The 25,982-nt window shown below is 40.4% G+C and overlaps 3 protein-coding genes across 10 annotated transcripts in view; 1 reads left to right on the plus strand and 2 right to left on the minus strand.

Annotated features, from left to right (window-relative positions):
* The window catches only part of LOC311058049 (SH3 and PX domain-containing protein 2A-like), a 57,045-nt gene extending 51,815 nt beyond the window's left edge, over nucleotides 1-5,230 (minus strand). For 2 of the 4 annotated variants that reach the window (XM_084075348.1, XM_084075346.1), the window contains exons 1-2: nucleotides 4,941-5,229; nucleotides 2,707-2,787 (exon numbers count right to left, since the gene is read on the minus strand). In XM_084075348.1, coding sequence (XP_083931474.1) covers nucleotides 2,707-2,787; nucleotides 4,941-5,012 — 153 coding nt within the window. In that variant the 5' untranslated portion in view covers nucleotides 5,013-5,229. Of the gene's footprint in view, nucleotides 1-2,706; nucleotides 2,788-4,940 lie in introns of all 4 variants that reach the window. The other 2 variants (XM_084075345.1, XM_084075347.1) reach the window with 2 other exon arrangements.
* Nucleotides 5,231-7,184: 1,954 nt separating this feature from the next.
* Nucleotides 7,185-17,576, plus strand: tk2 (thymidine kinase 2). Of its 3 annotated transcripts, none has more exons than XM_084076429.1 (10): nucleotides 7,185-7,453; nucleotides 8,757-8,878; nucleotides 9,474-9,548; nucleotides 10,654-10,707; nucleotides 11,211-11,300; nucleotides 11,619-11,692; nucleotides 12,574-12,662; nucleotides 14,706-14,785; nucleotides 15,264-15,344; nucleotides 16,332-17,576. In XM_084076429.1, the coding sequence occupies exons 2-10, from the start codon at nucleotides 8,822-8,824 to the stop codon at nucleotides 16,416-16,418; spliced, it is 687 nt and encodes a 228-aa protein (XP_083932555.1). In that variant the 5' UTR covers nucleotides 7,185-7,453; nucleotides 8,757-8,821; the 3' UTR covers nucleotides 16,419-17,576. The 3 variants fall into 3 exon arrangements, with proteins under 3 accessions (XP_083932555.1, XP_083932554.1, XP_083932556.1); XM_084076428.1 differs by having other exon boundaries at nucleotides 8,841-8,878; XM_084076430.1 differs by lacking the exon at nucleotides 7,185-7,453 and adding an exon at nucleotides 7,894-7,915.
* Nucleotides 16,445-25,134, minus strand: LOC311058897 (uncharacterized protein). 3 transcript variants are annotated; one of them, XR_014602090.1, is made up of 7 exons: nucleotides 24,700-25,134; nucleotides 22,122-22,231; nucleotides 21,397-21,523; nucleotides 20,459-20,698; nucleotides 19,376-20,033; nucleotides 17,146-18,998; nucleotides 16,445-17,046 (listed from the first exon to the last, which is right to left on the minus strand). XR_014602090.1 is itself a non-coding variant. In XM_084076427.1 (6 exons), the coding sequence occupies exons 1-6, from the start codon at nucleotides 25,057-25,059 to the stop codon at nucleotides 18,439-18,441; spliced, it is 2,055 nt and encodes a 684-aa protein (XP_083932553.1). In that variant the 5' UTR covers nucleotides 25,060-25,134; the 3' UTR covers nucleotides 16,445-18,438. The 3 variants fall into 3 exon arrangements, 1 of the variants encoding a protein (XP_083932553.1); XR_014602091.1 differs by having other exon boundaries at nucleotides 17,138-18,998; XM_084076427.1 differs by having other exon boundaries at nucleotides 16,445-18,998.
* Nucleotides 25,135-25,982: the final 848 nt, after the last annotated feature.

Consider the following 25,982-nt stretch of genomic DNA (forward strand, 5'->3'; position numbering starts at 1 on the left):
CCTATGACATTCCCAAAATAGGGACGCCAGGGTTAAATGTGGTTCATCTAACAGACAAAACCACACAGCTAGCTCATGTTGGCATTTTAAAAGACAAAACCACCAGTGACCCTCCTCCTCTTTTGCCTAATAAAACCGTGTATTGAACCTATTATCACCTAATATAATTACATCGTATTCACTATATTCATCGTGGAGTTGTATTTTCTTTAAGACAGGCCTTTTAATTGCAATTAATAAGTGAGTTGTGGTCCAGCAGTGTGAGCCCCAGGTGACTCAAAGCAGGAAAAAACACAGACCTCTGCTCGTCTCTGGCATCTTGTCTATAAGATATTGTTGCATTTTTAGGTCATAAATATGCCATACCAGTATCTTGATTGAACTTAATTTTCGGAAAATTCTGAAAATGTATATACGCCAATAATGCCTTGGAAAGCCAGGACAAATCAGCATCATAATTGCCGATACTAAATAAATAATTATGGCCGACATATCGGTCTGGCTCTAGATCTTACAGAGAGAACTGGCAGTGAGGTTTTACCAGTGCCTTTGTTCCATGACTTGATCTGACCTGGCTTAGCTTTTAACCAGCCAAATCACGTGAAACAGCATCAGGATTGTATTCGTTCATTCTCAATAATGCATATCAAATGTGTCAAGAAGAGGGTGTAAACTATTTCTGATCCAGCTTTTCCAACTTCTAGCTGAAACATGCAATTGTGCACTTGAGGACAGAGACGTGCAGACTCTGAAAACACTGTATGTAGGTGTCAGTTGGCGAAGACACAATTTTAGACAGAAAAGCTTTGTCTGGCCAAAAATAAAGGGAATTATTTTGGAGCAAGACACTTCTGAGGATGAATTACTGTGTCATAAATGTAATAAAGAATAGCAAGAATCACAGTAGACTTTGTCAATGCTTAGCAGTACTGCTAATATGGAGATGGTATCTGATTCAATCTACTGAGGGGGAAACATCTTCCATCAATTCTGAATAATGAGATCAAATGGTTAAATGCCAGATTGCTAATGTTAAGATGTAGGATCACAGTCCACTTTAATTTAGCTACCTACTTGCTGTAAGTAGAAGGAACAGTACTTATCCACTATCATAGCCTGGAGTCATTTCACTCCCCAGTGATTCCATTCCCTGGTAATCATCCCCCTGATCATGACTTCCTCCTAATTTCCATCCAGCACCCTCTGGTATTTTCCCTGATATCTTCTAAATGGCATCTGGTTTCCTTAGAGAAGGTACTGCAAATCATGCCAGACAAAAAGATTGATGTACAGATGTTTCAACCCTATAATGGGTGATGTTTGTTTTGTTTTTTTCCTGCACCTGCTCACTGTTGACGCTAATGATGGATTCTGGATCAGTGGAACATGGCTGGCTGTTCCTTTCTGACATGTAGGAACTACATTCATTAGAGAGACCAATAAAAATTCACCATCCCCACCCAACTTGTATAGACAGCTGTTGGAAGGGTTGCTTTTTACTGATTACCATAGCCAGGCAAGCAGAGCCGGGTAGTAGGGATCTCTGCACAAGACTAATGTTTACAGAGACAGGAGAGAAGCTCTGTTTCCATCAAACAGAGCAAGGCAGGATTTTCCTGGCTATTAGCAAGGGGCCCTGTAACAAAGGGTTTCCTCTGCCGCCTTCAGCGCAGTCAGACCGACAAAGCCCTGGTCTGGTTTGAGTGGGCTGCTTGAGCAGGTCGTCTGAGAGGATCCAGATACAGTGTTTTACAAGGGAGCTACACGTCCATTTATGCGTGACCTTCCCATCGCCATGTCCCGCCTCTATCATTACTTACTTGTGCCGTTCATGGCGGCGTTTAGCTATATTTGTCTCTCTCAGTCTTAACAACCACGTTAGTGTAGAAACGTTTGAGCACTGCGTGGTCCGGCTGTAAACAGAGTTGGGTCAGTGATTCAGTGTGGGACATTTTCCCTCTGCTGTGTTGGTGTGCCTCCAGCAAAGCTTAAGCCTGTTTTATACTCCCTAGTATGACAGTGCCGCTTTGCCAAACAGAGCAGATCTACAAGATAGTCAACGCAACGACATGTCGTTAGCTCGTAGGTCTTTTCTTTTTGCCAAGGCGACACCCTAGTGCGACGTAGTATAAATCCAAGCTTCAAGGGCAACTTTGTCTCATGCCACATTCAGAGTGAGGTCATGTTTTCCTCTTGTTTCATTATTTAACTCCGTATGACGCATCTAGCTGACAGGATTTCCCCCTATGTCCCCATTTCCGCTCGTGTCCAGTGGTCTTAAATGAGACCTTTCAGGGGGACGCTTCCCCCTTGTCGGGGCGTCACACTGGGCACATTGAGGCTTGCCCTCCACCCGCCCACCTGACCAGTGAGCCGAGACTAAAGCCCGGTTTATTGTTCGTCATGTGACCGTGTCGTTTTTTGTCATGCTTGTCAGTTGAAATTCGGTTACTTTTGGCGAGCAGCACGGTCGGATGACTACACTGTAAGTATAATTTCACCATTACATGTCACACTGACCTCACCAAGCCCAGAATAAAATACGCCAGCAAACGCTTGTGGAAAACCTCATTGCAGTGGGCTTCCTAACATTGTCACATTCATAGTATGTAATGGCATGGCAACATCTCAGTGTTTTCGAATATGAACACAGCCAAATGTCATTTGGATGGTTAGAGTGCTGTTGTTTGGACAAAGATGTTGTACCTGTAGGTCGAAGAATTTGCTGTATCTCCTGTAGATGACGTGGGAAGAGGACTCGGAGTAAGTGACATTGATGAGATAGACCTAGTGAGAGAAAGACAAGCACAAACAAAAGGACATTAAGAAAGCCACTTAGTCAAAGATGCCATGGCACCGCACCACTTTAGCTTGATTTTCCCTAATGACACAAAGTGCATTCCCTCCTGACTTAACTTCCAGAGGTCATCGGAGGTCAAACAAACTCATTAGGCCTGTCGGTTTCAGCCACACCTCATTAGAAGTTCTGCCAGCATTCGAAAGAGAGCGGCAATGGGTTTTCATTCAACTATTGTGAAATTCATACACATTAAAACATCTGAGTTTAGCCAAGTCAGGAAATTGATTTTTTGGACATGGCAAGATTTTTATTTTCCTTGAACCGCATTATCTAAGCTCAATGCTATGCAGCAACAACCATCAAAAGGCCTTTCATCTGCACACACAATAAGAACGATTATGTGGATGAGAACCATAACGTTGCAATTTCATTGTATAATTACCAGCTTACCATTGTACTTTTCAGTCCTTTTTAATTTAGTGTCTAATGAAACACATGTTGGTCCCATTATGCGACAAATATAAATTATAATTGTTCAAGGGGAGACATCTAAATCTGTTGAAGAGCAAACACCAAACAGTGTCTAAAGTCGTCCCATAGGACACTTAGTACATAGATTTACAATGAAGGTTCCACAAACACCCGAGGACACCCTGAGGTTTGCAACAGAGGCTTGAGGAGCCTGACACACTTCCATGTGGCCGTATGGCACTGAATGTTTATGAAATGCAACATTTTTACACATGGTGACAATCTGTAAAGACATAGGTTTTCCATTTGTAATCAGGTCTTGATTTTCTCTTCGCAGTTCATTAAAGAAAGGAGTTGAGCCTCCAGCCGGAACAAGTTCTCCGGCAGCTCGCTAATTAGATACAGACAGCATGACCAAATGCTGTAAATTTACGAGACAACACTGTGCAAAAAAGGCGGGTGGTCTGTGGTCAAGCGACATCCCCATGGGTTTGCGTCACATGTAGTGACCCCCCCACGTGGGTAGGGGAGTATCTAATAGGACAAGAGACGGCTAAAGAAGACAATATCATCAGTGCAAAATCTAAAACTTTACTTATTGTTCATCAATCATTGACTTTGCCACCACTGGAACTAACATTTGTATGTGTATATGTACATCTCTCTCTCTCTCTCTCTCTTTCTCTCTCTATAGTTGCAAGAATGTTGATAGAGATGAATCATATTTATAATAGCATTGGTAGCTTATAATTACATGCAAAATTATTGATTTCTCTCTTTTGGGGGGGTTCTATAAAGTGGTCATAATATGCTTCCAAGATGCACGCTGCTAAATTGTTATGTTGACAGCCAGGTTGTGACATATATACACTTTACTTTAAATTCATAATTAACAAAGTGAATCGATGAAAGAAAACACATGAACCAAAACGAAACTAAACAAAAGGTCCCATCCTCCTCTCCTCCACCCTCCACAGATCTCCTGCCTGTGTGTAAATAAACAAGGAGCTGCCATTGCATGCTCTCTGGGTTCCAGTGCCTCCAGTCCCTCTCGTGGAAGGAAGTAACACTTGAACCCTTGCGGACAAAAGACAAAGAGTTTCTTCTTTCCTCTCACTAAAACAGGATAAGCATTTCCAGTTGCTGAGCTCATAGATAATGAGATTAGATTCTTTTTTCCCTCTTCCCTCTTAGGGGACTTCCCCACTCACTGACCCATCTTCTCCATGTGCCTCTCTCTCCCTCCTCCCAAGGGAAAGTCTCTGTTCTGTGCGTTATAGTAGTGGCCTCGGTGAGACCCCTTTCAGCGAGTGAGAGATGGTTCAATTGATCCCAACTCTCGGGTTAATTAATCCTATTGAACCCGATGGACCAATTGATTTTTGTAGTTCCACTGAGACCTGAGCTGTGCTGCAGTCTCCTGTCCCAAGAGACTTTATGGCATTATACTCAGCACTGGTAAATGTCACTAGGATTTGTCACTCAGTCAAAGATTTAACAGCAAAGGCATGTTGGTGTGTGTGTGTGTGTGTGTGTGTGTGTGTGTGTGTGTGTGTGTGTGTGTGTGTGTGTGTGTGTGTGTGTGCATAGAATTAAAACAGCACTTACATATTGTTTGAGAGAAAAGGGACTGTGACAAAAACATGCAGAATTTAAACAATTCACTTACATAGTGTTTGGAGGGATTCCTTCGTTTCTCCACGTCCACCACGTTAACTTCATGGACGGTACGGAGCTGCATCTTGACAGGTCAGGTTGTGTGTTTTATACCAACAACAAACGCTGTAAAAAGTCCTCATGCACGGCTGAACGGTCACCCATGAAAAAGCTGCAAAAGTGTGCAATGGTTGGAAGTCATGGGGGGAAAATACACTGGGAAGAGAGAGAGAGAAAAAGAAGAAGAAAAACAAAGTTGTAGTCAAGATGTGATTGTGCTGCTGCCAGGAGGGAGGTCTGTCTTCGCTGAGGGATCTCCTGTCAATGTGTCAGGGTAATAACACAACACAGGGGCGTTTAAAGCGCCTCCAAAGAATCTACTCCTCCTTCAAGAGGGGGCTGGACCTCCAGAGCCAAGCATGGGATGTACTCTACAACAGTGGTGTAAAGTAACTAAGTACATCTCAATTTTGAGGTACTTACTTTACTGGAGTATTTCCAATTGTCTGTACTTTTACTTACACTTACATCTCAGAGGCAAATATTGTACTTTTACTCCACTACAATTATTTGAAAACTTTAGTTTACTAGTTACTTTGCAGATATGAATTATTACATTATAAAACATACATTAACCACTTTAGCCCTAATTTATACCTTGGCTATTTGAAAATAGCCGATCTACAAGCTCACAACGCGTTGCATCGCGGCGCGTTGTGAGCTTGTAGATCTGCTATTTTCAAGCATTTGAGTACTTTTACTTTTGGTACTTTAAGTACAGTTTGATGCCAATAGTTTTGTACTTTTACCCAAGTGAATGTTTTATTCTGGACCTTTACTTGTAACAGAGTACTTCTACATTGCAGTATTGATACTTTTACTTAAGTAAAACATTTGAGTACTTTTTCCACCACTGGATGTACTCTACAATCTGCAGAACTTAAGCCTTTTTTTCTGCACTGCTTAAACTTCAAGAGGAGGGAAGGCTGTTACTGAGGAGGACCCTTTGGAAGGAGAAATCCGAGTAGCCTAGTAGACCTGGTGTTGAAGATTGATTTTTTTAAAGTGAAAAGGTTTATCCTTGGGGCACATTTAACATGAATGTTTTCCAAATTGAGACAAAGCTTTTCCGATTCCTCAGGCCGTTTTTGCCGGCAAAGGTATAGAATTGTCTTAAATATTAGACTTTGCAAAAACAACAGATAAGATAGGATAAGCACTGTTAAACCCCAAGGGGGAAACTGGGTTCATCACCCATGCATAAAAGGCTGATCATAAAAACCACAAGAAGGAACAAAACATTCCAAGCGGATGTGAATATTGTCCAGGAGCCAGCCAAAGCCAGTCTTCAGTACCACTGTAGCCTGCAATGCCAACAAAAATATGGTGTATATCCCAAGTTAGGCTAACACAACACATCCCAATACGGCAATAAAAAGCCTATTAGTTAGTCATATATACACAAAGAGAAAGCCAAAACATGATCAAAATGCATATAAAACAGACCCACTAATCTCCAAATACCTACAATATTTAGATAAATGAGAAGCAACTCCACAAAGCAGTAGACATGACATGTATAAACAGTGTGGAGGGACAATGTGCTCAGGCCAGCCAAGTTTGAAGGGGGGGGGGCTACAGCAGCATCAAGGGTCTGCTTCTCAAATGACTTTGTCGCCCTCTAGCGGAGGAGTCAGTAAACAGCAAGCAATGTGAGCTCCCCAATCCATCCATACGTGGGCGCTAGTTTGCGTCATACCTCCATGGTGATGACCAGCGTTGCCATGTCCGCTTATTATAAGCGGCTTTGGGCTTAATTTTCTGTGAAGTTGCTGGTTGGCTTGTTTCTAAAGTGTAGTTGCTTATTTAGGCTTGCTTCACTATCCTTAAATTATTTTAACCAGTGGTTCATTCCCAAATATTTTTAAGTCATAGACTCCCTAAATATGTATTTGTCCCTAATCTGAAAATGTTTTGTGCCAGGGAGCCCCGTACCAGATTAAAATGTTCCAAATATTCCAGATTCTATTTCAAGAATAGCGTCGCATCGCCACACGTTGTGAGATTGTAGATCTTCTATTTTCAATGTATACAGTATATAGTTTTTAAGTGCTCATAATGGCCTAGTGCCCTAGTTGCTTCTTTTGGGCTTGTTTTCCTAGACCTGGTTGCTTATTTCTCTCTCAGAATCTGGCAACCCTCGTGATGACACCGTGACCACAGACACCACGTGACTACAATCTCCCTGCGACTTCTTCCTGGTTCGGTTTTTTATGTAATTCCTCTATGGTAATTCCTTACTCAACGGGCTAAACGTGTGTTGTATGTTCGTTCTAAGTTTCATTTCATGCGAAATGTCCGTATCGCGTCACTGTATGAAGGCCCTGTGGAGATCTGTTACAGCAACACCTTTTACAATCTGTAGTGTAGTCTCATCTTCTCAGTGTAAGATACCTTTAACTCGTCGGATGAGCGTTGGGGGACAAATCATACAGACCAGAGCACACAGCACGACTGAGACACTTAGTGAGTGAAATACATTCAGCAGCTTTATATACTTTGCAACCAACTGAACTAACGACACACTGTGGGATAAAGACGGGGTATTATATTGTCACATATTCGATTGGTCAACATCACCCTTCCTCAACCGATATAGCTGTTGATCCTGCTTTAGCCTTGGATCAAGACTATTATATATGTATTTTATCGAATCTGAGCATCTTGAGTTAATATGATATGCAAATGTCAAAATCGATTAAATACATCTATGATAGTCTTAATCCAAGGCTAGAGCGGTAATGTTGGGATGGGAATCTGTTATTCATCAGAAGTTACAATAACTGTATATTGTATTGGTTTTTTATCTATTTACTTCTAATGACAAGATTGATGTCTTCCACCTTCTCTATTATAGAGAGATTTATTTTCTCCTGGAGACAAGAAACGGAGATAGATAGAGAGATGTACTTTAAAAGCCCTGGATCTGTACGCTCTACTCTGTTGAATGGGTGATATTGACCACCACTGGTTGGGGGAAACAGCTGCAATCAAAGCATGTACTACTAGCACTGTGTATTCTGACAGGTCTGAACTGTGAGCTTGTAGATCAGCTATTTTCACAATTGTTGCCGCTTTCTTATGATTTCTTATTGATGCAGGAATAGTCTTATTTCATTTAATTTTTTTTCTTTTTGGTATTGATTGATTGATTGATTGATTGATGTACTTTATTTAGTAAGACATGAGAACAGTACATGACAGTACATGGAAGTACATATTCACAATACAAGGTCTACTAAACTGGAAAACTCATTAAGCACTAAGCTTGTTTAAGATGAGATCCCCATGCACACAAATCATGATGACATATAAGAGACAGACAGATATACACACTACTATACAGAATGTCATACAATCAGTTTACAGGTTACTGGTATGAAGTGTGAAAAATATGTACAAAAGAAGAAAGAGAGAGGGGGGGGGGGGGTAGGGGGGTAGGTTAGGTTAGGACATGCGGTAGGACTTGGACAGGGGCCAAAAACATTTTTATTGGGTTCAAAAGTTCTTAAATTGTCATGTTACTGTCACCTGGGGACCCACAGGTTGAGAACCACTGATCTAAAGAACATAATTGTCACGTGAAGCTATGGGACACTGGAAATAATGACTTGAGTTTGTGTTCCACACACCATTTCAGCCTCTCAGATCAGACTATTCACAGTGTTCAGTTGTTATGGCTCACCGCTAATCTTCTGAAACTTGCTTCACCTCATTTGCCTGCTGCACGTACTATTAACATCATTTTGTTCCCTTGGCTTTGCCTTAGTTTGCTTCTTACCCTGATTGAGGCCAGCACTGGGAGAGGTGTGGAAAGTGAAGTCTTATCTCACAATGTTATCTTCCTCCCAAGGAAAATTAGTGCGGAATGGAGAGGAGAAGAAAACAGTGGTAGGTCTCTACTCCTTGGATTTTTGTTTTTATTTACATTTATATGACTGGATTCTTGACATGATCCATTTCTGCTTTTATAAAAAAATAGTGCTAGGCCTGTCACAATTATTACACAATCGTCTAATCACAATTATTTGAGATAACCGCAATTGTTTTTTGCATAATCGTCATAATCATTTCCATGTACATATATTTCCGAACGTTTAAAAAAATAGTGGAAATATCTGCTCTACAAGCTCAAAACGTGTCACGATGTGACTCGTTTTGAGCTTGTAGATCGGCTATTTCCACTATTCATGTTTATTTTTTAAGTATAAAGTTGTTAAATTAGCCTATGTAAGTTAATTGTCATGTCTGCGCTGTGAAACTTTTGTTCACAAAGCCTAAAAGCCAAACAGAAATGTAATTTTTATTCATAATGTTCCAATGTTCAGCGAAACAAACACAATTAAATCGTTAATTGCAATTATTTGAGGGACAATTAATCGTTAAGTAAAATTTCATAATCGTGACAGCCCTAAAAATGACTTAAGTTTAAATTGAAAACCGTAAGTACAGAATCCATGTCTCTGTGTTCTTGTCCTGTTTTCAGATCTGTATAGAGGGCAACATTGCCAGTGGGAAGACCACATGTCTGGAGTATTTCAGTAAAACTAGTAATATAGAGGTAAGACAAAGACAAGGCTCACATTCTGATGATAGAACTTTATCCTTGCTATTGCCAAAATCACAACATGGAAATGTAATAAAAAAAGTAAGTCGAAAAACAGAAGAATAGAAATAATGTATCAGGGGGAACCAAATCACTTGAATATAATGAATAATATGAAAAGACAAAATGTTAAAAAGAAAATAGCTATGACTATTTACAGACAATAATATAAAGTGCAATGGCGAGACATCTTCTCTGTTTTGTTATTGTGGTGCTGTTACTGTAGTTTGCATCCATCCCTCCTACCCAGTGCATTATTGTCACATGTTTATTCACAGTAAATAATGCCTTGGGTATTACTACTTTTGGTGCAAGCTTTGCAACTACGTGACTTATGCAATGGTAGACTTCAATTCTTTGTTTTGCATGCAAAGTATGACAGTACTGTATCTACACTCGGCAAATATTTTAGCCTTTGCTAAACAGTAAACAATAACACACACACTTCTCAAGTTCTGCCTTGCTCCTGCAAGTTGTGAATATGTGATATGACAGCTGATGTAGAGAGAGCATAATGTGGAATTTTACCCCATTGTGCAATTATACAAAGTATATGAATTTGAGTCAATACCGATAAATCTCAGCTCCAATCTTATAGATCACAAGACATTAATGGGATATAAAGATGCCATGGCTGCCATGTTTATATTTTGATACTGTGAAAAAAATGATGTTAAGTCATTATACAGCTATTTCCTGACACTTTTGATGACCAAGGAACAATTATTATCAGATAAACAAAATGCTTAAAGGAGTCAGAAGTAAATGTTTGCTTGTATATTTCATCTCTGTTGGGTGGAAACCCCATATGTCCAAAACTGTTACTTTTCAGGATTCAAATTAAAAAATAGCAAAAGTAGCAGATCTACAAGCTCAAAACGTTTGAGCTTGTGGATCTGATACTTTTGATACTTTTGTGTGACACTGTGTGGTATGTTCAAGTAGGGCATTCATTTACAAAAAAGAAAGTTTGAAATATGGAGACAAGAGGTTTCTGCTGGACAGCAACTATGTATTTATTTGTTCTTCCATTCTCTTTTCTTGTCCTATATTACACCAGGTCTTAACAGAGCCGGTTTCTAAATGGAGGAACGTCAGAGGACACAATCCTCTGGTACTGTACATGAATACACTGTCAGCTAGTTATTATTATTATTATTAATGCTTCAGTTTACATTTCTTTTTCTTTTAAACCAATTTTAAAAAAAAGATTTGGTGGTTCCAAAATGACAAGTGTTTTATACTGTAGACTAGAGCTCTTCACAGGTCCAAAATGACAGACCTGAACCCTAATGGACCGAAACCCTAATTAAATTGGACCTGTGAAATTCGTTCTGAGATATTACAGAACCGACTCAGTCCAGATCCGGTCCATATAATATCCAACTGACTGTTGGGTATTATATGGACCTGACAAATGTCAAATAATGTAGATCAGCTATTTTCAGCATTCAACCAAGTGTAAAATCAGCCATTATGACACCATCAAGGCATGCCAAAATACATTTTTGTCGACAACATCAACTGTATATTTAGTCGACTAAAATCAAGACTAAAACAAACTTTTCAGATGACTAAAATATAACAAAAACGAAATGAAATGTGTGCATTCTCCAGGGTCTGATGTACCAGGATCCTACACGATGGGGCATCACACTACAAACATATATACAACTGACAATGCTAGACAGACACCTGTCAGTCATCGTAAGTCTAAATGCCTTTCAACAATCGCATCTCTCTCATGCAGGGGCACACATGCGTGAGAGGACAAGCTGTTTATTGGTGATGCCAGCTGTAGTACTGCATGGTTTCCTGTAGTGTATAGTTTCAATGTACAGATTATTGATATTTTGGATATTCTACTGTTAGACTAATGATAGGTTCTTGGTTTATCTATGATCTTAGAAGACTATTTCTATGCATTTGATGTATTCCCTTGTTTTGTCCTTGCTTACTGTAAATCGCTCTGGATTAAGAGCATCTGCTAAATGCCTAAATTGTAAATTATTTCTTTGTTTCTAGAACGATCCTGTGAGGATGATGGAGAGGTCCATCTTCAGTGCCAAGTACATCTTTGTGGAAAACCTCTTTAAAAGGTGCCTTGATCTCATGGAAGCCTAGTAGGCTCAGAGTCAGACCCATAATACTTGAATGGGATGGGAGTTAGATTACAGGCCCGGATTCTTCAGACGATCTATTTATTCATACAGTAGGGCTTAGAACAGCAACTCTGTTGTCCACATATGGAAATGAGCCTCTAGCTTCACAGTGGTAGCCTGAACAGATTAGATACAAGTTCACAAGACACTAAGACAATGCAATGGCGTTTCCTTCTCCATATTTACAAAAGAGAGTTCAAAAGTTGCAACTGCTAGATGTTTGTTCTGAAAAACTTGGGAATTCAATGAAATACTGGATTCTATGCTCAGTCAGTACAACATTCTTTCATATTTATTAGCTTTCATTTATAGTGACAATATAAAGGCAGAGTTGTAGTAGCACATCTTTATAAGCATACTTCAAATTACACATTGATATCAACCCCCACACCCCTTCCCCCAGTTCAGTGTATACTGTGTAGTATGTCACATAAGTCCTGTTTAGGTTTGACACACTTTTTCAATAGAGGATATGCGTGTGACATCATCATCAAACCCGGAAGTTATGCAGGAATGCCTACTGAGTGTCAAAAAAATACTTTCTGGCCTTGACAGCCCATGCATCCAAACAGAAAATTTGATTGCATTAAACAACATTAAACAATGTTAAACTCACTTTGCATGTTGCTTTGCCACTCGCTTTGCCACTCAATGTGCCATTCACTTTAAGCATGCGCATATCCTCTATTAAGAAGCCCCAAAGTAGTTATTCATTTAATATGTGAATTTTCTCTACTTGGAGAGCACATGCATACGTACATATTGTGATTCTATTGTTGTGTCTAGTGAGAGGCCAACCCATCTCCTGTGTTTTTCAGTGGGAAGATGCCTGAGGTGGACTTTGCCGTTCTCAGCGAGTGGTTTGATTGGATCGTGACTAATATATCTATTCCTGTTGATCTGATTGGTGAGACTGCAAATATTTGTATTCATTTTTCAAAAAGTTATACAAACAATTACAAAACACCACAGACACTAGTACTCAATACAAGATGAAACGGGTAGACATACCATCCAATTACTGATCTGTGTACTAGATCTGTTGTTTTCAGTGCATTGCAGCGGTGTGCCAGTTATAACTGAGGCTTTAGAATGGCCATTTATGCTCCATGTTGGAAGAAAACGGTTACTAAATGTGCAAAACAACAATTATTATGTGTTGATATATGAGATGCATATCATCAACATAAATGCAAAAATGCGGTGTCTGATTACTGGATCTAGTAAACAAGTCACAGTGGAACCATAATGTAATGCTTTTTCCAATGTTTTACAGTATCTACTTGTGAAATTGGTTATTACTGGTTACATACAGCCATGCTGAAAGAAAAATCACACCCTGTGTGAAGGAAGCGGTGCCTTTGGGGCGGGGCTTAACTCATTTCAGTTTGTCCCTATTGGTGGTCTGAGTCCACTTACCAAATTTGTACTTGGTAGCATGCTGCAAACTGGAATAATGGCTGTTTAAAGGCCAGCCAATGGGCAGACAGAGGGGGCGGGGCTTAAGTAATTACAGTTCGTCCCTATTGGTGGTTTTAGTCCATGTACAACATTTGTACTCTGTAGCATGCTGCGAACTTGAGTTATGGCTGTTTAAAGGCCAGCCAATGGGAAGACAGAGGGGGCGGGGCTTCAGCAATTCATGCTCGTCCCTATTGGTGGTATAAGTCCACATACCAAATTTGGACTTGGTGGCATGCTGCAAACTGGAGTTATAGCTGTTTACAATCCCGTGCTCAAACGGGCGGACGGACATAACATACGCTGGGGGTCCCTGGACCCCGCTTTGGTAACTTCAGCAATTCATGCTCGTCCCTATTGGTGGTCCCTTTGCTTTGTCTAAGTCCACATACCAAATTTGGACTTGGTGGCATGCTGCAAACTGGAATTATAGCTGTTTAAAATCCCGTGCTCATCCCGTGCTCAAACGGGCGGACGGACATAACATACGCTGGGGGTCCCTGGACCCCTCTTTGATAACCAGTGGCACGTGTGGCCAATGAGAGGAGAGATGGCATAGGCAATCTCCAAGTGTGTGTGTGTGTGTGTGTGTGTGTGTGTGTGTGTGTGTGCGTGTGTTTGTATGTGTTGCTTCTTTGCCGTGCTCATCCCAGGCTCATAACATACGGACGGACGGACGCTCATACGGACAAAGTCAAGTGTAGAGCGGTTGGCACCGCTAAAAACTGTGCAAACATTATGTGCAAGGCCTCTATTAACGATGACAAACCGTTTTTCCCATTTTTCTGTACAAACATTCTGTGCAAGGCCTCTATTGACGATGACAAACAGTTTTTTCCCCTTTTTCTGTACAAACATTCTGTGCAAGGCTTCTATTGACGATGACAAACAGTTTTTCCCTTTTTTCTGTACAATCATTCTGTGCAAGGCTTCTATTGATGATGACAAACAGTTTCCCCCCCTTTTTTTTGCCAACATCGGTTCACTTATAGATATTTTGTCTCTTTCTACAGTATATCGATGCTGTTGGGCAGAAACCTTGTATTTCCATGTTTTCATAGTTTTTTTTTTTCCTAAAGGAATGCAGTATTTCTGTGTCAAAACTAAAATAAATAAAAAAAAAAATAGTCACAACACATCGCATTGTGAGCTCTTAGATCAGCTAGTTTGAACATTTAAATAAATGGGATGCCAGGTTGAAAGTGTTTAAGTCTCTGTGGTTTTATAAATATTTACACACAACACAAACAGGAGCTTATGACTATACTGTTACTACATTGTATCCGCTGGAACACAGCTTATTTTTTCCATTTACTGTAAATTAATGGTTTTAATGGTTTCTTCCCGACAGCGAAGATATACCTATATATATATATATATATCTCCAGTTTCTCCTATTCTATAATGGCATCAACAACAGATAGACTGTAGATGTGAAATAAAATAATGTACCCTCTTTTCACTTCTCTCCATCTTTCTTGCTCTCCAGTTTACCTCCAAAGTTCTCCCCAGACCTGCTATGAGAGGCTAAAACAGAGATGCAGGGAGGAGGAGAAAGTCATTCCTCTGGTGAGACCTCATACCCAATCACACAGCTGCTAATGTGTGCTAGGTTGTTATGGTCTTAAAGGGATAGGGACCCAAAAATATATATATCTTTTGTCTATCGATTAGTCACACCATGGAGACTTGAATTCATAGATATCTTTTTGTTTTTGACGCATTTCTAAGCCAATCATTTGATGATTGGCTTAGAAATGATGATTGATGACAAAAACGAAAAAATATTCTGTGAATTCAAGTCTCCATGGGGTGACTAATCGATAGAAAAAAGGTCATTTTGGGGGTGAACTATCCCTTTAATGGAAACGTTCTGTTGGCGGATATTAGATACATACAAGGTACTGTAGTAGATGAACTTTTAGATTCACTATATTAAATCTATACATAAGTCAACTCCTATCAATTTCAGTCCATTTGTCAAAAACTCCCACCTACTGTAGGATCTGTCTCACTTTTTCTGTATGTGTGTCTGTCTGTCTGCCAGGAGTATTTAGAGTCTATCCACCAGCTGTATGAAGACTGGCTAATCAACCGCACTTCCTTCACACTTCCTGCTCCTGTCTTAGTGAGTAACTGACAAGATCCACCCTCCAGCAGGGAGCTAAACTACCTTCTGCTGTGCTTCATGCATCTCTCAGTCTGTTGTCTGTCTCTCTCCAAGTTAATCCCTAAATGAACTTTGCATGTTGCCACTTTAACCTCACTCTTATCTGCAAACGGCTGTTTGACTACTAGTGTAACATCCGTCCCTCTGCATAGAAGAGTGCTAAAAGAACAATGGCGGCTTGTCTGGAAATTATCTCTTATTTCGACTATGCCGTTTCTGATGAAATTCAAGGTGAGAAATAGGCCATGCAGTTGCTCAATCTTGAGTAATTTCACATTGATGACAGCTGAACATAGATAACATTTAGGAGCACCCACCAAAATGTAAGAGCACTGGCTATACAGTATATGTAATTTTTGTATGTATGTGATTTTTTTGATCGATTAAAAACAGTACATAGTACAACAGTATGATTTACATGTAACATAGAATAGATAAACCCGTGGATTGTTTCCGACTTGTAATTATAATTACATTATAGTAATAGTATAGTAATTATAATGATGATGATAATAATAATTTATACTTATAAAGCACTTTTAAGAAAATGTTATGGGCTTATGTAGTGCAGTTCATGTTTTATGGTACACCTGCCGTGGTAATTTTGTGTGGCCCCTCATGCCCGGACCGCTGGCGTTAGGCTCAATGTAGCCTAACAGCGCGTTGCAGGTTTGACTCCCGATCCCGATCTCTCTCTCCCCATTTCCTGTCAGCCTACTGTCCTACCAATGAAGGCATAACCAGCCCGGCCCCCCCCCCAACCAAAAGCAGATATACAAGCTCACAGCGCATCACTTCGTGCCGCACTACGAGCTTGTACATCTGCAATTTCTTTACGTTTTTGAAAGTAAGAATTACTGATTTATCAGGTCCTATACCTAGGCCTCAGGTCTTAATGGGTTAAGCCTAATGATTTAGATGAACATGGTGTATCTCTCCATCCAGGTGATACCTGCTGACCATGACCTTCAGAAGATGATTCACCAGTACGAGGAGAACAGAGACAAGATCCTACCAGCCAGTCACGTCTGATACACAGAAACACAGTGAAGACAATCCCTCGTTATGTGCTCTGGAAAGAACATTATTTATTTATATAGTGACTTTACACCATTCATGTTATTCAGGCCAGTCATACTGTACCAATTTAAATACATCTTGTTTGCTTACCTTTAGATTTGCAAAAAGAAAGAAAAATAATCCCAATCATGGCTTTTCATCGCGTTAGGTTTTCTCCGGACTCATATTTCTAAAGGAACTTTTCATGTGACTAGAAACATAATTTATCATGTTTATAACACAATGCTCCATAATAAGTTATGGTAAATGTTTCGCTATCAATGTTTTGTACGGTTACAATAAGCACTTGAAGATGCCCCAGATAATCTGGGGCATGTGGCATGAAAACAAGATTTTCTGTTCCAGTGAAAATACTGTAGTGGTACAGTAGTTAATAATGGGACCATCATCTTGACATTTGTTACTTTAATCTGTTATTTTTCCCCATTGGGCACTTCTAACTAATAGTTTGAATATTTGGCCTTTCAATAACATCTCCAATGTTTCGGAAAACATAGAACCATGTTGTATGATTATTTGGTATTATGTAGCGAGTCGCTAGTGCAGCGACAAAGAACGCCCTCCCCCGTCCAGCTTCCCTCTCGCCAACAAAGCCAATTGTGTTTATTCGAAAGCCCAGTCGAGCTGAGGATTCGAACCCATAGTCTCTACGTGGTGGACAAGAACTTTACCCCTGCACCACCCGAATGCCCCTAAATACAACTTATGTTACTGAATGTACCTTATTATGTTCTGGACCAAAGTAGCCATGTATGTCATTAGCATAGTTTCCATGGCTAGCCAGGATTCACTACAGGGCTAAGCATGGCTTCCTCATTATTTTTATCCATTGAGATGGGCTAGGAGTTTATCCTGAGAGATGAATAAACGTATATGTAAAGAGTAGTATGGCTTACTGTAATCCTATTGTCATTGTTGGGGCCTTTTTCTATCGCACAAGATGAAACAAGAACTAGCCCAAATAGAAGCTAATAGGAACTAAACTTTGTTCCTATTAGTAGATTTGAAAATTCGATACTGTATCTGCATTGTAAAATGTTCGTGCTAATTCATAGAATTTGATATTGTTTGAATAAAGTAAATTTACTGTTTGGATGGACTGAAGCAATCTAAATTAACGCAAACGATCACAGGATTTGGTTTATTCGAAGTAATGTGTAAAGGAGTAGATCTCAAATCAGAGTAGGCCCACACCCTCCCACCGATCTCTGTTGGAACAGCTGAGGCTAGCCTGCCTCTGTAAAACGTATCACTTCAGACATTGTTAGCACACTTCATGCACACACACATAAGGCACTTTAAACATACAAAATCAGGTCTCAAAATACAGCAGTGCACCTGAAACACAATCCAGTAATAAAATCTGAAAAAGTCTTACATTCAAAATGTCACCTGTATAACACTAAACACAAAGAGTTAAGATAGATTATTGCCACCTCACCTTGGCATATCAGTACAAGGTGCTATAACAAGCACTATTATTATGGCAATATTGAGTCGGTCTAACGCTGTCATGAGTAAGACAAAAACTTTCAATAGGTTCAACAAATGCCATGCATATAGTTCACTATATATATATATATATATATACACACATATATTGTTTAGAAGTTGATGTACCGGTAGATCATTTTACGGTGGGTTTATCGCCTGAAAGTTTGAAAACTGCCATGCTTTGGAAAATGGTCAGCACAAAATGTGAAAGAAAGAAAAGAAAACACCAGTATGGTCCTTTAACACTATAGTGCAGTGGTTCAGGGGGGGCAAGTGGGGTCCAGGGACCCCAATGGGTCCTTAAGGCGGGGGGGGGGGGGGGGGGGGGTTCAGGGTGTCCCAATCAAAATGAGGAACAGTTCAAACACTTAAGGCCCAGTTTTATTTTTCAGCCATTCAAAAATAGGCGTTCTGCAAGCTCACTGTGTTTTGTGATGCGACGCGTTGAGCTTGTAGATCTTTTTTACGTTCTGGCATGTCATTTCTCCTGGGTCTCTACGATGACATAGCTCTGTGCCATGTGCTCCTCTTCTCCTCCACTGGCTCCATCTCTTTCTCTACCTCTGGCTCTTTCCCTCCTACCATCTAGCGCCCCTCTTTTTGCCCGGTCTATTTCTCTCTCTTTCCCTCCTACTTTGTCCTTTGCCATTCCCCTTTCTCCGTCTTCTTCCCTCCCTCTTCCGCTTTGTCCTCCACCAGTTCCATCTTCTTCCTTACAGCTGTGACAGTTGCTGATATTGCAGGTGATCACTGCTGAGGGGTGACACAGTATTGGCTGGTTCCCCTCTCTCGGTTCACTCTGATCTGGATAAAAATCATCGACGCTCTCCTCAACCGAATACCGGAAGTTCTGTAGGGCTGGCACGTCGTCCTCTTCATCCTTCTCCCCTGTTCTCTTTTTTTCTTCATTCTTTGTCTTTCCATCTCTTCTCCTTGATGCTTTTTTCTCTTGGTGGTGGATGTGACCCATTCTCTCTGCAAGCTCTTCCTCTTCTATGGAGGGTTGCTCTTTGCTGGACAATACACTCTTTGGCAGACCTGTAGCGAACAGAATATGGACATTTAATTAAAAGAGATTAAAAGGTGAAACTTGTTTTTTGCCCCTAGCAAAGGTAGGCTCAAAGGTGCCTCAACACCTGCCTTTTTACACTGACACAAAAGAATGTTGATTTGTATGTAATACAAAATTACAAAGACAGTATGCCTATGAAAACGGCACACAACCTAACATTTACACCATTCAGTTGCTTATTTACACAAACCGTAACCCCACTTGTCAGACATTACAGATGTCGCTCTCTTAAAGCCTAATTTATACTTTGTCTAATAACCATGTGGCTCATAAAAAATGACCAATTTGTTATTTTGGTTGTAAAATCTGTTATTTCCGGTTAATTATGAATATTAAACTTTACCTCCTGAAGGCTGGTCCCCTCTCCTCGCTACAGCCCTGGGAAGAGGTTCTGGTCTGTGATCTTCAAACTTCAGAGTCTTGTCTTTGGGGGTCTGGGGCTGTGTTGTCCCAGCTCTCAGTGTAATGTGCATAGAAATACCACTAGGACCACTAAGATCACTTTCAGAAGAGACATCAGCAGCTCTGCTTTTATCACTGCTGCTGGTGGTATCACAAACGCTTCTTCCTCTGACACTATTACTATTACTCCTACTGCTATTATTCCTACCAACACTTGCAACTTGGTTACCTGCTTCGCAGCTAACATTATTACCAGTTACATTATCAGGTTTGCCGCTGTCAATACTGCTACCCACAGCAACACTAGCAGCTTTGACACCATTATTATGATCGCTAGTAGCGATGTCGGCAGTCTTACTGCCATCACCCTTATCACTGCTGTCCACACGAACAGCTTTAATACTATTACTGCTGCTGCTTCCTGTGCATTTTTTGTTTTGTAGAAGAGGTCGACCCCTGATGGCCAGGTCAGGATAGTTCCTCTGCATCTCCAAGATGGATTTGTCCTCGTTGAGTAAATGCCTGGTGGAGGACATTGGTGCAACTCCCTGTCGCAGCCTAGGTTTGGCTTTAGGCCTGGCCTCCAGAGAGAGAGGTACCTGGAAAACCCAAGCAGAATATTTGTTTGTTTATTATGTTTATTACGTATCATATTTATTCTGTGATATTACATAATCTGTATTATACTGTATATAATATCACATAATAAACACATTTTAAAAATCATACTTTATGTACTTTCTGTGAGATCATTCTTTTTGGTGGAAGCTACAGAGTTGCGCACAGAAAGTAAATATCCACTGATATTCTATTTGCTTGAACAGAGGACCTTTCCCACGGCATACAGTAGGCTACTCCTGAAATCACATGGTTTCAAATATGGTTCATAACCTATGTGAAATGACATGGTGGGTGTCATTTCATTTCACTTGATATTTCCTGTCTCCCTCCATTGTTTAATATATGTTTAATATAACGTGTTTTATTTATTCATTTGTTAAATTATTTATGTGTTCTCACACACCTGTGAGTCCTGGTTGGGCTCCTTCCCGCTCGAGTCATCATCTTCCTCGTTCTCCTCCCTGTCTTCTCGGTCGACCACAGAACAAACCCTGGGCACCTCGCCGTCCTCTTGTATCTCCTCTTCCTCTTCCATCTCATCATTCTCTTGTCCAACCGTTGTCGTCCCCGAGGGCTGTCCTAAGGACTCTTCTGTGTGGCTGCCGTGATGCATGGCTCTCCTCTGAAGAATCTCTGCCCAGTCCTGCCGTGTCAATTTAACAATGGTTACTGTATGTCAGTGGTACTCAACCTTTTCAGGCTGCGACCCCCCCCAAATAATCCTATTTGAACTGGGGACGAACCACCCTGACAAGCACTTGTAATTGTAGGAGTTGAGTCATTACATTTTGTTTGACTCGGTTCCACCGATAAATATTGTGAAAATAGCAGATCTTTGTAAGCTTGTAGATCGTCTATTTTCAAAAATCTTTCTTAATATTATTTGATTATTTGGCCAATGTTTGACCAGTTTTTGCCAGACCCAGAGGGTCGGCCTACATGAGGCTTTGTCTGTCCCTCTTTCGTCCCTCTTTCGTCCCTCTTTTCTCCATATATGGCATAAATGGGAAGACAGATACACAGACAGACAGACAGACGGATCCCTCTTTTGTCCCTCTTTTCCTCTTTTCTCCCTCTTTTCTCCATATATGGCATAAATGGGAAGACAGATACACAGACAGATACACACGTCATGCGAAGTCCGGCCATTCAGATTTCAACCACTAGGGGTCTGGCAGTACCAGGTCTCCTGGTTCTAGTTATAGTATAGTTTGTTGATGCCTTTAATACAGTTTTAAAAGTCCTTAAATTGTAACGGGGGGGGGGGGGCTTAATCAGACAGGTGGGCACACAGACAGGCAGATCCAGTTTTAAGGCCCCTTACAACTTTATGCACATTACCTGTGATCCTTGTTGGGCCTGCTCTGTGAGCCTCAGGATGTGCTGACATTCCAGCCGGGCCAACAGCAGCTCAAACCCCACTGCCATGGCTCTGTCAGGATTGGCCTCCTCGCTGAGTCTGTACTGCCTGCAACAGAATACACTTCACTGGCATTTACTGTGTTTGGTACCTTTGGGGCCTATTCAGGAACGAAGAAAGTCGGTAACGATGCCCATTGGGAACACATGGGACCCCAACAAAATAAGTAATATACTGTAGGGTTTAAGTGGTTAAACTGAAAAGTGTTGTATACAATTTTTTTCAATTTAAATTCACTGTACATATTTTTAGCGGCGCTAGCCGCTCAGAGCGGATCCTGCTCTATACCTGACTTTGTCCGTGTTCACCGTCAACATTCTGATTGGTCAGACCCGTCAGCAAAGTGATTGGTCAAGCTTCACGTGACACATGGCTATAAACACATATCGATGACAAAATGTATCAAAGGCGCCGCTACCTTCACACAGGGTGATTTTTTTGTAACTGAGTGGAATGGCCATATGACCAAAAGAAAAAGTAACATATGGAAATGGTCTATTTGCATATAGGTCTTTCATAGATGTAACATATTTTTTCAAAGGCTGTGTGTGTGTGTGTGTGTGTGTGTGTGTGTGTGTGTGTGTGTGTGTGTGTGTGTGTGTGTGTGTGTGTGTGTGTGTGTGTGTGTGTGTGAACCTTTTCCTACCTTTGTTGTGTGTCTGTATCAGGCAGATAGCCTATCAAAGCCAGCACTGACTGGATGGTGGAGCTGCTGAGAACAGGCAGGAGACTGTAGACAAATGCACCTGTAAAGGTCTGACAGAGACAAACGGCATGATTTGTTATTAAACCTTACAGACGTCTGTGTTTTGTTTTGATCTTACATGTACTCACATGTACTGTTTTCTCTGGTCTTAAATGAAAGAAAGCTGTCTGCTATGAGTAGAGAATGGTTCATGACCTGAGGAATTCAATAGTTAAATCTGGCAATTTGAAAGATCAAAAAGACATGGGGGGGTTCCTCAGTTCCAGAAATCTTTAGAAAATACAAGGTTTCAATATATGAATGGCTTGTATGTACATAGTTTAATGACAATTGACTCATGATGATGAGATAATGCCCAGGTGTTTCCCCTTTGTACTCCATGCTGCCAGTAAACAGGAAGTGTCAAACATTGGCCAGTAAGTAAAAGTAATAAAGATAAAACCATATTGATCCCAGAGGGGGAATTCAGGTGTCGTGCTTGTAGCAACAACAGTAAGACTGAAACACAGTCCAGACATGCTGTAGTAACTACACAGCATGTCATTCTCTGCTGGTTGGGAGGCTGACAATATCCCCATGGCAAAATTGCAATGACAAAATATTGATCATAACTGAGCATAGATTGTCAACAGAATATTACAGTTTAATATTTTACTTTTTCATCTATTACAAAACAACACAAGCAAAAAACATCTTCAAGACACATATTAGCTAAGTCAAGCAGTCAACTCCAGATAAATTCAGTGGTGAAAAGTAAGTATAGCCTATTACTTTATCTAACTGCAGTTTTGAGGTACTTTTACTTGAGTATTTCAGTTTTTAATACAACTCTACATCTTAAAGGCAAATATTGTACTTTTTTACTCCTCTACATTTATTTGACAGCGTTAATTAGATACACTGTATTATGTAGATTATTAATACAAAACAGCCTACATATTAACTGATAAATAATGATGTAGCCTATGTACAATCTACCCAACACAAAGTAGGTTCTTTACCATCAGCACCTTTTCCAAAGTGATGATCACATGCATTATTAATTACAATCCAATAATAAAAATAGCATGTTTGGTACTGTAAGTATTAAAAAGAATTACTTTTACTACTGGAAAAGAAAAGAATAGGAGGAAAGTAGCCTTGGATCAAGACTATTATGGGTGTATTTTATCGAGTCTAACTTTTACTTTCGTATCCACGATAGTCTTGGCTAGCACCCCCCAGTGCGTCCTGCACTTTCACCAGTAAAGCCCGTACTTCTCTGTACATGTACAAAATATATATATAAGGTGCTTACCCGTTTGCCCCAAATGTTAACTCACGCTCCGGAGTTTTCGTGCAATGTATTAGTCCGTATTATTCAATAAAGAAGTGTTTTACTTTAATCCCGTCTGTGTCGGATTCTGTCGGAAGTTCCCTGTACTCCTCAATGGGCGGTAGTGACGGGGCGCATCCGGTGAGAGCCGGTATTACAATCAATGTAAAGGAGGGGGGAAATGGCGTTAGGCCACAGACGGGATTAAAATACTTCTTTATTGAAAAATACGGACTAATACATTGCACAAAGACTCCGAAGCGCTAGTTAATATTTGGGGCAACCGTAGCTCTGGTTCAGAGCGTTAGTGAGTTCCCTCTAACGCTCTGGAAGACCCCTCGCTCTGGCCATGTACAAGGAATTCCACTGCGCCGCCAGCGCTCAACTATAGTGAAAATAAACTAAACCATTTCGCTACTCACCGAAGCAAAGGCTGTTTTGGGTTGTTGAATGTCTATTCTCCAACTGCGCACGCCTAAACGCACCCCACCTACTCTGTAAAATACACTTTTTGGGCAGAAAATAAAATATGTCAGCGAGACGGACATTATTTGTATTTACTCCACAGTGCCCTCTACATTTTGGTTAATGGTAAGTCCCCAAATCCTCCAGATCTGTAGAGGGCACTGTGGAGTAAATACAAATAATGTCCGTCTCGCTGACATATTTTATTTTCTGCCCAAAAAGTGTATTTTACAGAGTAGGTGGGGTGCGTTTAGGCGTGCGCAGTTGGAGAATAGACATTCAACAACCCAAAACAGCCTTTGCTTCGGTGAGTAGCGAAATGGTTTAGTTTATTTTCACTATAGTTGAGCGCTGGCGGCGAGGTGGAATTCCTTGTACATGGCCAGAGCGAGGGGTCTTCCAGAGCGTTAGAGGGAACTCACTAACGCTCTGAACCAGAGCTAGGGCAACCGGGTAAGCACCTTAAATATATTTTTCTATACATGTACGGAGAAGTACGGGCTTTACTGGTGAAAAGGCAGGACACTATGGGGGGGTGCTAGCCAAGACTAACTTAGATACGAAAGTAAAAGTCAGACTACTATGATAGTCTTGATCCAACTAGTGAGCTTAATTGTAGTTCTGCTATTTTCAAAAGATTTTCATACATTTTAGACATGATAACTTGTGAAACGGGACATTCTGCTTCTACATAATGAGTAACAAAACAAAAAAGTTCGACAAATAGCTCGACCTTACCTTTAAGGTCTTGAACTCTTTCTTCCACGGGTAGAGGAACAGGTTGACGCAGAGCAGCTCCAGAACCTCCGTCGCTTTGACGAAGCCCTTCAAGTAGTTTCTACTACAGTCTCTGTCTCTCCCCTCCAGGACGATCTGATAGAAGGGCAAAGTTTCGAATCTCTCCCTCGGCTCGGTCTCTTCTGACAGCAAAAACTGATCGGCTTTCGTTATCACCCGGGCATCGTTGCACACTTTCGCGTGACCCTCGCTCCAAGAAGTATGACTGTAATATTTGACATAATCGTCAAGAATCTCTTTGCGAGACATGATCCGCGTCTGTTCGCCTCCTCCTCCTCCCCCCGGTCCGTTTTTCATCATGTCCTCAGAGAGAATGTTAAACGTGCTGGCGTCGGTTCTGTATTTAAAAGCATACTGAACGGAATCAACGAGGAAGTGAGAGCAACAGTGTGGGTGTTAATGTGACAACGTTATGAGAATGCTGTTTGACAGGCTGGATTTATTTATGACTCCTCCTGTAATATTATTTATGTCAGTAGATGGTGGTAGAGAGCTACTTTTATCACAAAGGCCTACCCCCTGCCAGACTGTAAAATACTACTAATGTCTAACATAGGCAAACACAAGATATAGTACAAGAAAATAAATACAAAAATGTTACAATACAAGTAATTACTAATTTAAGTGCATTTATTATAAATGTACAAGTAGTAAGTAATACAGTAAGTAATCAAGTGTAAATGTGTAACAACCTAGTAACTGCTAAAACATCATACACAGATTGGTGTAGTGAATTTCATGCCCATGAGGAGTAGGATATAACACTATTAATACAATTTTAAATTGCACCTTCCTGGATTACTGGGGTAGGATGTGTAATATGTTACACTTCTTCATCATGATTTGTGTGCATGGGGATCTCATCTTAAACAAGCTCAGTGCTTAATGAGTCTTCCAGTTTAGTAGGCCTTGTATTGTGAATTTGTACTTCCATGTGCTGTTGTTCTCATGTCTTACTAAATAAAGTACATCAATCAATCAATCAATCACACCCAAAAAGAGCATATACAGAATATAAATGGAATGTATAAATGAGAGGATATACAGAATAGAAAACAATTTAGAATTCCACCTACCTGTTTTTGAGACAGCTTCTATATGCTGCAAATAAAAAAAAGAAAATATGTAGAATATAAAGAATATAAATGGAATGTATAAATTGGAGCTCAGTACACACTATAATACACAACCAAGTATATACAAAACTATACTATATATACACA

This window comes from Gymnoscopelus microlampas, assembly GCF_963454915.1.
Source record: "Gymnoscopelus microlampas genome assembly, chromosome: 13".
Lineage (NCBI taxonomy): Eukaryota > Metazoa > Chordata > Actinopteri > Myctophiformes > Myctophidae > Gymnoscopelus > Gymnoscopelus microlampas.